Source organism: Musa acuminata, chromosome BXJ2-4 (assembly GCF_036884655.1).
Source record: "Musa acuminata AAA Group cultivar baxijiao chromosome BXJ2-4, Cavendish_Baxijiao_AAA, whole genome shotgun sequence".
Classification (NCBI taxonomy): domain Eukaryota; kingdom Viridiplantae; phylum Streptophyta; class Magnoliopsida; order Zingiberales; family Musaceae; genus Musa; species Musa acuminata.
Genome location: NC_088341.1, coordinates 27470775 through 27484642, shown reverse-complemented (window position 1 = coordinate 27484642; position 13868 = coordinate 27470775). Strand labels below are relative to the sequence as shown.

The 13868-nt window shown below is 36.9% G+C and overlaps 1 protein-coding gene across 10 annotated transcripts in view; it reads left to right on the top strand.

Moving 5' to 3' along the window:
* The window catches only part of LOC103981915 (inositol hexakisphosphate and diphosphoinositol-pentakisphosphate kinase VIP2), a 98139-nt gene that overhangs the window by 59003 nt on the left and 25268 nt on the right, over positions 1–13868 (top strand). For all 10 annotated transcript variants that reach the window (XM_009398674.3, XM_065104370.1, XM_009398675.3 and 7 more), the window contains 3 exons: positions 814–895; positions 9797–9955; positions 10234–10276. In XM_009398674.3, the coding sequence (XP_009396949.2) occupies positions 814–895; positions 9797–9955; positions 10234–10276 (284 nt within the window). The remainder of the gene's footprint in view (positions 1–813; positions 896–9796; positions 9956–10233; positions 10277–13868) is intronic.

Here is a 13868-nt window from a genome sequence, read left to right as displayed (position 1 = left end):
TGGGGTCTGAGATGGCTGACATTTTGGTGAGCGGAGGCAGCTCTCCGCTCACCTCCCGCGGCACGCGAAAACGGAGCTGTTTTGGGCTGTTTTGGGGCTGTTTTGCTCGGTTCGGTGAGCGGTCGCTTTGCAATGCTGCAGCTTGTTCGAACTTACATATTTACAAGCAAAATGACCCAAAACCAAGAGAAAACATGCTGTCAAGCAGCTGTACATGCAGGTGTGAGCGACGAACGGTTCGTTGAACGGAGTTGTTGCGGGTGCACGAAGACCGTTCGTGACAACTCGGTCTAATATTTCTTACATAGACATGACAAATCAATATGAGTATCATTAAGATCCACATATACTGCAAGCGGAAGGGTACCTCGATGCATTTCTTGGATGCCTACTGTACATGTACAAGGTTCACTAGTGATAGGGCAAACTCAGAGAAGGCTGATGAGCTTTGGATACTTAACCAAATTTTGGAAATTTGCTTCATCACCAGTCATGATTGGAAATTTGCTTTTAGTCTTTGGGCTTAAGATTGAGATGCATTCTGGTCAACTGTGATGGTCTTACATTAAACTTGTTTATTTAATCAGTATTGTCATACATACTGATTCGCCATGTGCTTCCACTAATTAGTTGGAATATATCTTGAATTATCTAGTTAAGTAAGACTTTCTATCTTACTAGAAGTCAATTAAAGTTAAAAGTTGTTACAAATTTTCAATGTGCTAAGTATCTTTGTTGCTTCTCAAAAGCTTTTGGAGTCGGTGATCTCTTTGTTATGGTTTATATGTAAATAATAAGTTCTTTATGCACTAGGTCTGGCCGTGAAAGTGATAGTGAAACTGAAGACACTGAACATTCTGAAAAACTTCGTCAAGTGAAAGCAGTACTTGAGGAGGTATTATTCTTATTTGTTGTAGCATATATTGCTTTGCATCATGTCCTTGCTAATGTAGAAAAACATCAGTGTTTTATATGCAATATGCCAATATGTAATGAAATTTAGACTATTCTGCCTACCATGAAAGTGAAAATTATCTCATTTGGTAAAAGGTATATGCCAGTTGACTTGCATTGAATTAACTAAAGTGTATCCCCTTCTAATGTAGTATATAGGTGGAACATTGTCTTAAGGATATTCACATTAAACGTGAACAATATCTGCTTTACTTGATATGATGTATATCAATCTTGATTCTTGTGGTAGCAAAATTTCTTTGTGGGAGGTTATTGTAAGACAAACAATGTTTGACATTTATTTTTCAGTTGCAAATGGCTTAAATGACCACAAGCTTTTTCAGCCCAGAGTAAAAGAACTCTTCTGGGTTAATTTTCAAGTGGGCAACTCTGTTTTATTAAAACAAGTCATAAAGTCTTACTTAAGAATCTTTTTGGCTGCATTTGGGAGTACATTTGCATCTCAAATATGCATTTGGAGAAAGAGATTTGAGTGGATGTGCAGTTGTAGAATGTTTTGAGTATTTGGTAAACAAATGATGAAAATAGCATTTAAATGTGCATTAAAATAAAATCTTATAAAAAAATTTATATGGCCCAGATATATAATAAATAAATATTTTAATTCTTAATAAATGAATTAAAATAATATTTGGAAATAAAGAAATAAAATTTCATTATATAATAGTCAAATCATATTGGTTTCTCATTAAATCATGTCGCTACATTAAGAGAAATTGCTTGTTAAGCTGGCGGCTATTTGATCATGAAAATTAGCTATGTCATAAGATACATTGCTATTAGAGTTCGTACCACCCTCATTTATGTCATTACAATCATCAATTTACAATACCATAATTAGGTTCTAAATTTGCTTTAGCAAAATGAGTATTATTAATGGCAAGGTTTGTCATGCCATGGAGTACTGCTCGGTGTGGGCAGTATGGGCCGGTCTGATAGGGGACTAGTGTGGGTAGTACATCAGCATGCCTCCATGTATCATGTGTCGGTACGCTCTGTATGACTTGGTATGAAATATACCGACAACTAATCAGTACACCGATACGGGATTGGTAAGGTGAACTATGATTAATGGCATCATCTTCTGTAGTTGTGTAAAGTCATCGTCGCAAGTTCGAACCACAATTTGCACTTCCTTGTCTTATAGATAGCTTGACATATTCTTCAATATTTTTCATTTCCTTTTCAGTACACTGAATGCTTACTCAATTTCTGAACATAGTGAGGAATGAGCATGATTGAACACTTCTTTATAACTTGTAGGTCTAAGGCCCAGATAACCTGTTGGATTAGGATATCCAGCATCTAGCAAATAATATTTACCTACAAGAATAATATAAATTTAACCAATATATAAAATACATTTAACATTATTGTGCCAAACTATTAGTAACGAACCTGGAGGAGGATGAGGAAAACACAAATCATGTCTTCCAAAAGCTTCATATACAATGTGAGTATCATGAGCAGTGCCCTCCAAACTAACCCAAATTTGATCATGCACAGGAACTGTAGCAAGAATGTGAGTACCGTCTATTGCACCAATGTAATAAAAAAACAAAAAGAAGCATTTATTAAGGACTTTATTTTTGGTATTTTTATTTATATAATGCAATCATATATTACCTTGAAGTATGGATAATATCTTCGATCATTCTTTATCTTTTGTGGAACTTCTTTAAATTGTTGATCGGATGGTTGGATCAAATTCTTTCACATGTCACACACTATTTGTAGAATCATTCCAAAGTACCTGCTTATGGTCTCCCCAGAATGTTGAAATTGCTCTTGTGCTAACCTATTACTTATTACATTTCCTAAAATATAGAGAAATATAGCAATCATTTTGGTAACACCAAAACTCGTAGATCCTTTAAGACCAAATTGCATTTCCAAATTTTATTAATCTGTCATGACATATAAATTAAAGATCAATTTAGTTGTATCAATATTTAAAAAAAATAAAATTAGTTGAAACTAAAATATTCTTATATACTTACATTCTTGAGGTCACTCTAATTTTGCTTAGAACCTGTGACACTAAAGTCAAACTCAAAATTTTTATATTTAATTATTGTAAGTTCAGTGAAGAATTTCCAAATAAGCCCCATTAACTAATATATTTTAAAAATTTACTTGATACGAATTGTATGAAGTTCATATACCTGAGACTTAGTTCTCGATCGAATTGCTATAGGTATTTCAAAAAGATCATCAATATTCTGATATAAAGATAATTCATTTGTGATCTTGTTTTGAACTTAAATGCTTGGAAGCAAACTCTGTATCAAAATTAATGGAAGAGTTCTTATAAAAGAATTATGGATTTAAATAGTGTCCCGTTATAAATAGTGCTGCTAATCAAGGTAGGCAATACCAAATGATATCGCTCGGTATGGACAATACATACTGGTCCGACCGCATACCGGTACGCGGATCGCCCGCTACCGGGCGGAACAAAAAATAATAATAAAATAAAATTATATATATATATATATACAGTTTCGTATCGTACCAAGCGAATGTCGAAACTTCGGTACGGTACGAAATTGCAGACCTTGCTGCTAATAATGTTCTGCTGCATATAGTGGATGGTGAAGTTGGTATTCTCATCTTTTATCGATGATTGCAAAAATATGTTGATACTTTTTTTATTTCCATCAAAAGATTTTTGAATTATTTTTTTTGCTCTATCAATAGTCTTATAAATATATTTCATTGTTGGTTTTTTCTCGGTATCTATGAACTAAAGAACTCGAACAACAGAGCCTTTTACTTTCAATGCGTAGATTATATGTTTCCAAAATTATAGCATCGGGATAATATCACTTGCCCTCTTGCCTTTTACCTTTTTTGCTCATTTACATGTCACTCATTTATATATGGTAAACATATTTCTATGGTTGTGTTTTTGCATGTGAGCTCTTTGCAATGATAGGAATGAGTAGCAAATCAATGGTATTGTATCTCACCAAATCCGTGTTGCTTGTAAATTCTCTCATCATGCTCAAAGCCCCAATATGATTATATATAAATCCAACATTAAAGATCGCCTTTTCTAAGGTCTTCATGTCTATAATCTTTCCAATATCCTTTAATATTATATCAATACAATGTGTATATCGAGTCGAATACAAGTATAGCCTTTTTGCTTATAGTAATTTACCTAAAAAAGAGAAAAATAAAATTGATAATTGTTTGAAATTATAAAATTAACATAATTAAAACATTCAAAGGAAAAATCATTAGTTTCTTCCATTGTCTGTTATCACTTGAATCACATTTTGCTCTCGAAGTTCGCCAATAAACATGTCAGGTAATTTAAATATTTTTTTCTCCATATTTTATATAGGAGATTTATCAATTAACTTAACAAACATAGTTTTTAATGAATAATTGATCAAAAAATTAATTATACTTATTTGTCTTCTATCGATCCATGCATCAAACATAATGGAACAAATCATATTTTGCTCGTGCATCCTTATGGCCCTTCATTAATTTGTTTGTGTAATCAAACTCATTTCTCAAATTTAGAACTCTTAACTCATGGTGACTTAGAGGCTTCAATTTAGGACCATATTTACTGATTGCTTCAATCATATGCTTAAAGCACGCCCCTTATTTATTTCATCTGGTTTAATCAAACTAGAATCAAATATTGAACTTGACCCAAGTTTGATCCAACCTCATTTGTGTCAGGTATGTGCCTTGTCTGTTGAGCACCTAGGTTGTGCTCGGTTAAAGGCACTTGCCTAGGCTAATTACCTAACGCTCAAGCCTTGCCTCGCCTAGGCGAGTGCTTGGTGACTTCAATACTTTATCTTCCGCTCACCCCACTCTCTCTCTCTCTCTTTCCCTCTCTTCAATGGTGTAATTTCTCCCCCTTCTCGCTCTTATTGCCCTCTTCCACCGCTACTCGATCATTTTCTTTTTTTTGGCCCTTCTCCCTTCTTTATCATAGCAACCCCCTCCCTAGGAGGTGAGCGACCCTCACTTGCACCCCTGCACCAAGAATGACTTATGGGGTATCTTGAAGAAAGAGAAAATTGTACTATTTATGGAAAGGAACCAAACTGTGTAGGAGTACACTGTGTTCCAGTGACAAGTGATGGCACTCAAAATCTCTCTCGATGATTACTTGACGATAATGATATTTCGATCGTGAGCAACATGGTGATGACAATCGAGAGAGAATCGCACCCACAATGAGAAACTAGTAGAAAGGTTAAAGGGAGCAACCTGAAGATTTAAGAGAATTTTGAGGGTGGTAAAACTTCTTCCTTGTAACAAAGGGATCATTTTTGTGAACATTGTAAAATTATAGGTCACTCAAACGAAAAGTGTTGCAAGATTCACCCAAAACTCTTCTCAAAGAAGTGGTCGAAGAATAATTAATATTGGCAAATTGTAGCCATGACCACGAGCAACTACTCCATTGAACTTTCATCGGTCTCACACTCGGATACATGTTTATCGTTGATGGCTACATCAAAGGTTATAGACTCGAGTCCGACCCTCGATTTAAAGGTTCAAGAAAAGCTCTTCACCATAAAGATTTAAGTGAAGCAAGAAGTCGGAGTGATTTTTGACATCGAGTGCCAAGAGAACCTCATCTCTGTCAGCTTGGTCAAAAAGCTTGGCCTAGTGATGATGCTACATCCATTCTCATATCCTCTTGGATAGTTTCATGATGATGTGGAGATGATGATCGATAACAATGCAAGATACACTTTGTCATCACAACGGAATTCATCGACGAGGTGACGTATGAGGTGGTTCCGCTTGACATATGCCAAGTCATCCTAGGGAGCCCCTACTTATGGGATCGAGATGTCATGTACGTTTGTTGAGTCCAAAAGTCTCAACTCTAAAGGATAAAAGAAAGTTCCTCATCACTCAAGAATCGATTGGTTTGACAAAAGACTTGACTTCCATCAACCAAGAAAAAAGGATAGTGAGTGCTTATCAGAAGCTTGTGGCTATAAATTCGGCATGCAAAGAACAAGGTCTATCTTTAACATGAGAAAAGAGGAGGAGAAATCAAAAGGGGCATTAGCAACCTTGAAGCCCTAAGAAGAGAAAGAAAGCCCTCGAGTTGACGGCGATCAACAACAAGGAGAACCCCATCAAAACGACGCATGTAGTCGATACAGTCGGGTATGATGACGCCAACGACATCGACAGACCAAAGCAAAACCTCCAACCTAAAATGGAGAAAGAGGAAGCCTCCAAGAAAGATTCATCGGTAGTTGAATCATCTAATTAGGGGAAGTCATGATCAAGGACGATCTAGAAGAGTTATAGTTAAACTCCAATTCGGCCCAACTAGAGTTCCAATTGGACTTCAATTTGATCCTGATGAAACTAAACTAAGATCAAGCTAGAGTTTGAGCTTAAAGATCATATTTAAGTCAGTTTAAGCCTCACTCAAAGTCGGCTTAAATCGAGTTCCGGTCGAAGTCCAATTTAGCCCTACCTTACTTTGACTCAAACTTCGATTCAAGTCCAATGTGGCTGGACTTAACTTGAGGTCCATCAAATCCAAAGAGGTTAGGTCCAGCCAGATTAAGTCAAGCTCCAAGTCCTAATTGCATTAGGAATCTCCAAGTCCTAAATGTATTATGACTTTCCAAGTTCTAAAAGAATTAGGACTCCTACTCTACCTTAGCTACAAAAGGAGGAGAGCTCCTTGAAGAGTAACCAAGAATTAACCCTAGCCTTCCAGCTTTTGCCAAGAGAGATGAGAGAGCCAAAGAGAGAGGAGGAATTCTATAAGGTGATGCCTAAATCTTCAACCACTTCCTGAGTTCCAACACTGGAAGTCCTTCATCAATGCTTCTTCCAATTGCTATGAGAAGCCCCGTTGCTCATTGTCTAAACCTTAGGAGGATGTTCCAACAACAAGAAAGGTAGAGACCAAAACTGATAGTAAGACCTTTTTATTAAGAGCACCCAAGTGCTATCCAAAGACAACCTCCATTTTAATGCTTTCGTTCAAGTCTTTTATTACGCTTTTTTCCATTGCTTAGCCTTATAGTTAACACTTTAATTTTATGAGAAATAGAGATTTTCTTTCGGTTTTGTGTTTGCTCCTTAGTGATATCACTCTCCTCCGTTAAAACTTCCATCTGTGAGGTGGTATTGGATTGATGGATTGTTGAACTTGAACCCCATACAGATTAGGTAGTAGGCAATAATCAAGGAGGGAGGGGGAGGGGAAGAAGCATAGAGAAGAAAAGGGTATAGTTATTAGGGAGGAGGGTGAGGGGGGCTATCAATGACGGAGGAGGATGGAGAGGGGGGCTATCGGGGTTTGAGGAGTTGGAGGATAGAGAGGGTTGTTAGTAGAGTCTACGAGGGGTGTAATAGAGGAGGCCAAGGCAAGGATAGCACCTAGGGAGAAGGCAGCATAAGGGAGAGAGGAGCTTCCAGGGAGAAGGCAAGAGGTGACATCGCCAGAGGTTTGCCTTATGCACGTAAGCTGCTCGTCAGTTGTTGGAGGCCACCTTTGCATGTGCCATATCGTCATTTGTGCCATGCATAGCAGGCATGAAGATGTTCTCGTTCGTTTAAATTAAGTTTTAGTTTTCCAGGTAAGAAGCAAGTCTTGCACGGGGCCTTGGGGTGAGCAAGGTGGAATTAGGCTCAAGCTGATTTGTTTCAATCGAACTAGGATTAAACCCAATGTTATTTGGCTTAAGCTTGCACATTTGATAGAATTAAACTGGATACAATTAAACCTAATGTTCGATTAGACCATCAATAAACATTCCACTGAATTAAACCAGATTTAGAGAAGTTCCAAGATAGAGAGTTCCTAAAGATTTATGATATTGATGTTATAAAGAATATGTATGATAATGTAGTCACTTGTGTTAGAAATATAGAAAGTTTATTTAATGAGTTCTTTATTATTATAAATTTATAAGACTACACCAAGCACCCACATTAAGTCTCTATCATTTCATATTGATAATGGACAAACTTAGTAGTCATTTACAAGATAGTATGGTATTTGTTGATGGTATTGTATTAGTTGATAAAAGTTTAAATGGAATTAATTCTAAAGTTGTAAGGCAATCTTTAGAAACATGCTGATATAGTAATTTTAGAAATAAGAGTAATAAACACGTTGATATAGTAAAGTTGGATGGGTTAAAAGTTTCATTAAGTAAAAGTAATTTTAGTAATTTAAGTAAAAGTTTTAAGTATTTTAGATTAATTACTCAACAATATAGAGAGACTAATGGAAATATTATTTATAAAGTAAAAATAGGATAATTAAAATGACGAGGGGCATTAATAGTGTTTGGCAAGTAGGTAACAATATATAAAAAATGTTTGTGTTGTTGAGATGAGAATGTTGAGTTGCATATGTGGAGCTATTGAGATAGCTAAAGAAATATTTTCATTTATGAATAATTAGGTATCACATTATTAGAGGATAAACTAAGGGAGAATCGTTTTAGATGGTATGAATATAGGGTTAGAAGATGCAGTAGTTAGAAGATGTGAAATAATTACTATTAGTGGTATGAGGGTCTAAGGTGATCTTTATAAGGTTCAGGTTCGACGATCCATCGATCTGATACCACGTCTTGGATGGAAGTTCTAATGGAGGAGAGTAATATCATTAGAAAATAAGTGTAAAACTAAAAGAAAACAAGTTAATGTGCCTATTGCAAAGGCTAAAGCAACAAAAACATGAATAGAGACTGATAGGTGCGTAAGAATGCAGGTTGTCTTTAGACAACACCTGGGTGCTCTCGACATATTAAGGATCACTGCCATTTTCGGTCTCCTTTTCTTGCTACTAGAACCTCCTCCTGAGGTTTGGATAGGCAGTAGGGTTTTGAGACTTCTCATAGTAGCTAGACGAAGTTTGGATGAAGGACTTTGGCTGTTGGAAATCGAGAAAGAAGGGGTTGTAGCTAGAGGGCATATCCCTTTTCTGAACTCCCCTTCCATTAGCTCTCAATGCAAGCTGGAACTAGGGCCATCTGGAGTGGCTTTTTGGTTGTCTTTTCGTTCTTCTTCTTGCTACTGCCAAAGGACTCTTTGGAAGCTATTGAGCTTGGTAGCAAGTTGGAAAAAGATCTTTGCAGTAAGGTGGCTGCAAGCAGGAAGAAAAGCTGTTGAACTTGCAAAGTCCCTCTCTTTTGTCCTCTCTTCACAGCCTAGGGTTGGTTGGGCACTCAAAAGGGGATACGACTTGGGATGCTTCGAAGGGGTTGCAACCCCTTAGCTTTATAGGATTAGAGGGCACCTTAAGTCTTAACTGAGTAGGACTTCTCCTCAATTCCTTGTAGCCGCAGGAGTCTTTTGTTGGAGGCTGGCCTAGTTGGGTAGGGGCTGCCTTGAATCTAGTTCTACTAGTACTAGGATTGAGCTGACTTGAATCTAGTCTTTGAGCTCGAGATTGGGGTTTGTCTTGGTTTGGTTTGATCAGCATCTGATTGGAGATCATGGCGAAAGATAGAGGGAGAGCTAAAAAGACTTTAATAAAAATTATAAATAAAGACGTAAATACTCTTAACCAAAGATATGACTCTTTACATATCTCAATGGCAACAAAAGATGCATGTAGTCAACCCCAAATAATTGGAACTTTATAGCTTTGTTGTTAATGTTGTTGTTGCTTCTGCTGCTGCTGCTTGCCTCTTGTGTGCTTGATCATTTTCCTATGAGATAATATTTACTGGTTACATTTAAAAAAGATTGATGCACTTTTATTGACAGTGTAATTATGAGCTTCATTTCTCTTTCCTATCATCTGAAAAATATGTTTCATACTTTGATATTACTGTTATGGTGTCAGGGTGGCCATTTTTCAGGTATTTACCGGAAAGTGCAACTAAAGCCATCAAAATGGGTTAAACTTTCAAAATCTGATGGTGTTGGTGAAGATGAACATCCTGTTGAAGCTCTCATGGTTCTCAAGTATGGTGGTGTTCTTACACATGCTGGAAGAAAGCAGGTTACTTGTGTCACATTCTTTTCCCCGAAATTTCCTATTGTTTTTTAAGTCACCTCATCAGTTAGCCTGTTTGGAATTGTTCAAATGAATGATCTGCAGTCTTACTGGCTGCAGTACGTAAAGGTTGATGAGTGGTGTTGCTGCGATCTTAGTGCTTTTAATTGTCTTTGCAAGAACACTTGAAAGCTAACAAAACATTCTTTCCATTTCAGTGATATTCATTATTGCTTAATACAGTTATCACTTTCATGCTGATTATTACTATTTTCTTTTCCCAGGCAGAAGAGCTAGGAAGGTACTTCCGGAACAATATATATCCAGGTTATATTCTAACTGAAAATTTATTGTGATTACTGACATTTTATTCCTTGTTTGAACTGAAAGAATGTCAAATACTTTTAATCAAAGGCTTGTGATGCTGAATGGACATTTTTGTTGGTTTAAAATGGTTTGATGTTTCGGGTACTAGACCCAAGTCGATCCTCGACCAGATCAATATGGGTCTAGCATCTTTCGGCATAATGTGTTGTCACAGATTTGGTTGATTTTGCCAAAGTCGGGCACCACTCTTGTGATATTTGTTTGCAAAGTGTTTTCTTGAAGCCTCTGGTTCCTTAGGGACATGCAAGAGCAAAAGAGGTCAGTGAACAATTGAATATATGCATTGTTGCTCTGCCAAAGCATTAGCTCGGGATCACACAAGTATAACTCAACAAAATGTTTTATTTAATAACTGAAATTGAGACACTTTGCTCATTCGAAAATGTTACGTAACAAAGAATGCAAGGTTAGTCAGTGATGCATAAAGCAGGGTTTTTAATTTCGAATAATACCGCCCAGTACGAGCGGTACATACCAATTCGACAGTATATCGGTACGCGGAACGCTCAATATCGCCTTGTATCGAACGAAACGGGGGTATATTTGATGATAACAGTCGAAATTTTGACCATACGTCCCGACAGCTCAATAACAGTCGATTTCGATCGTTACCGCTCAACACAGCTCGGTAAAGGTCGATTTTGATCATTACCGATCTGTAATAGTGCTCTAATAGTCAAAATGATTGTTGGAGCCTTTTCTCTTAGGTTTTTAAACTCATCTTCTCACTTATTTCACTCCATTTCACTATCACACTCTCTTAAACTACCTCAAACTCATTTTTTTCTCATATTTACACTCTTTTAAACTCTATAAAGCAACGATTTGTGAATTGACAATTCAAATGATTTTTCTGTAAATATTTCAATATTTACATAAGACCGTAATGGACCGAAATACGAACCTTGTACAAGGCTATTCCTCAAAGTCTGAAAAAGATATGTGATACTATTCTTACCTAATTTACATTGGTTTTGCTAAACTTATATTGTTACTATATTTATTTCTAACTTAAAAACCCTATTCTAACCTTTTTTTTATTTTCAGGTATTTTCGAAGGATTTTACGCCTAAATTAGGTGTACCGCTCGGTATGCCTTGGCGTACCACTCAGTACACAATATTGTACCATACCGAGCAAGCTCGAAACTCCGGTATGGTATAAAATTTCAATCCTTGGTATCAAGTCCTTGCGCTCAAGTGCTCGTGTGATTGGGAACTAATATGAAAACCCATCTAGCTCTATACGACTTGGGAGGTTCCAAGATGTTGATGTGACTGGCCTTTTTGTGTCCCTTCTCTGCATGAGTAAAAAACCCTACAATTTATGGGCTAGAGGCTCCTTTCCTTTGGATAGTTTTGCCTTCATGTTATGATCGCTCGTGAACCCTGCAAGCCTTAAATAGTCTAAAAACCCACACTATACATACAAGTCCTATACATGCTCCTAAGGCATGAACGAACCATTAAGGTAGACAACGGCATGGACAATATTTCACAAGTTGTGGCCTGTGCGAATAGTCCATGACAGTACACCATCACATGCAGTGGAACTTCTTTAAAGTATTAAGTAAGCACAGTGTTGGAAGACACGTCATGGCTCGTGCTGTTGACCTAATAGACCATCAGGTCCAAGCAAACCATAGAACCACTTTAAATATAAGTGTCTCAAACTCTCAATCATGGCTCGTCTTATTGGTCCGTACCAGTGTACCGACCAATTATCGGTACGGTACATACTGAGCTGCACCAAGCCGTACTAAGCATATCGACATATGGTACATGAGGGCATATCGATATACCACCTGTAACAATCCCCTATTGGACTGGTATATACCACTTGTACCGAGCTATATGCTGCAGTACAACGAACCTTGGTCTCAATGATATCCATAGAAATGATATCAATTTATGCATTAGCATGTTGCTGGTACTATTCATTGAAGCATAAGGATTATGGAATATGGTTAATCATTTAGTCATCATTGACACCTCTCTGATCTCAAAATACATCACGCACCGAGAAAGTTGTCCCAATATGTATCATTGTTCTTGTGCTGAAATCATTTGAGTACTTGGATATAGTGGTAGGGTTTTTCATGTCCTGTGCTGATGGAGCATATTGGCATGGTGCCCTTATTTCCAAGGGCATATTGGCATACCCTTTGCATGGCAAAAGACCCTGTTTTAGTTCCTCAACTAACTTGGCATGGCACCCTTAGCACATCTTGGTATGAGTCCTTGCAACCTATTGTGTAGGTATTCTCCTACTAGAAGCCTTGGATAGGTCAAAAGAATGTGGTTAACTGGTTATACCCTTTTATGTCGAGTGGCTTTTTTGTGATTTAAACCTTCTCTGGCCTGGTTCATGAAGGGTCCAGCATCCATAATTTGACTTCAAGGCTTTTTATCCCTTGTATGATGAGCTGTAGACCTAATATCTTGTCATCTGCTGTTTGTTATATGGTGAGCCCTACTTTCACACTGACATTCTTGGGCCCACCTTGTTAACTTTGGCCCCCTACCCTTCCTTTTTCCCTTTTCTTAACCATTCTTCAGTGCTTTTGATTTTTGTTTCATCTTCTTAGTTTTGATATCCCCATGAGGAACTTGAAAATTACTTATATAATTAGTTAATAGCTTCAAGGAGTCATGTTATGTTACCATTGCTAGGAATAGAATTACTGGATATTTAAAATATGAGATCGTATGTAAAAAAGAAAAAGAGGCCCATATGTAGGTCATATTATGGTTGGCCTTATTGGTCCATACCAGTGTACCAATTGGCCATCGGTATAGTACATACCGAACCATATCGATATACTGACACATGGGTACGATGGGCGTATTGACAAATCGATATGCATCGCCTATATCAGTCTCCTATCGGACCGACACATACTAACATTACCGGGCAGTATGCCAAGGTATGACGAACCTTCGATCATATGATTATTTTAATTATTTAATATAATGGTAATCAGCATGGGATTATTTTGATTTCTTAACTTTCTCTATGTATATCAATTAGCATATTATATCATTCATCTATCTCTCTTGAATGTCATATCCCCTTTTTCCTTATTTGTGCATTTTATACTATTAATACTCTACTGTCTTTTGCTATTAAGTGCAATGGCCTCTGATATGGTGTCCTCCCATATAAGTGCAATGGATCAGTTTCTATTGATCATTGGATGGACCGATACGTATCACCCGTATTATACCGTCTTGGAAGAAATCACATTCCTTTCTGCCAGTGTTAAATTTTGCTAATTATCTGTAGTCATCACATCAAATTATTATTCCTTGGATTCTCATTTTTCCTTGTGCATGAAGCTCTTATTCACATGTAATGCACATCTGCAAGGCATAAGCATTATTTTTTTGCTTCTATTGGTTCCATTTTCCTTTCCTTCCCTGGATGAATACATCTATTTTCCCATGCTATACAATCATTGTTGATTGTGCATTACGAACATGGTTGGTTTATATGACATATATTTATAAAAGAGCTTTTCTTTATAAACATT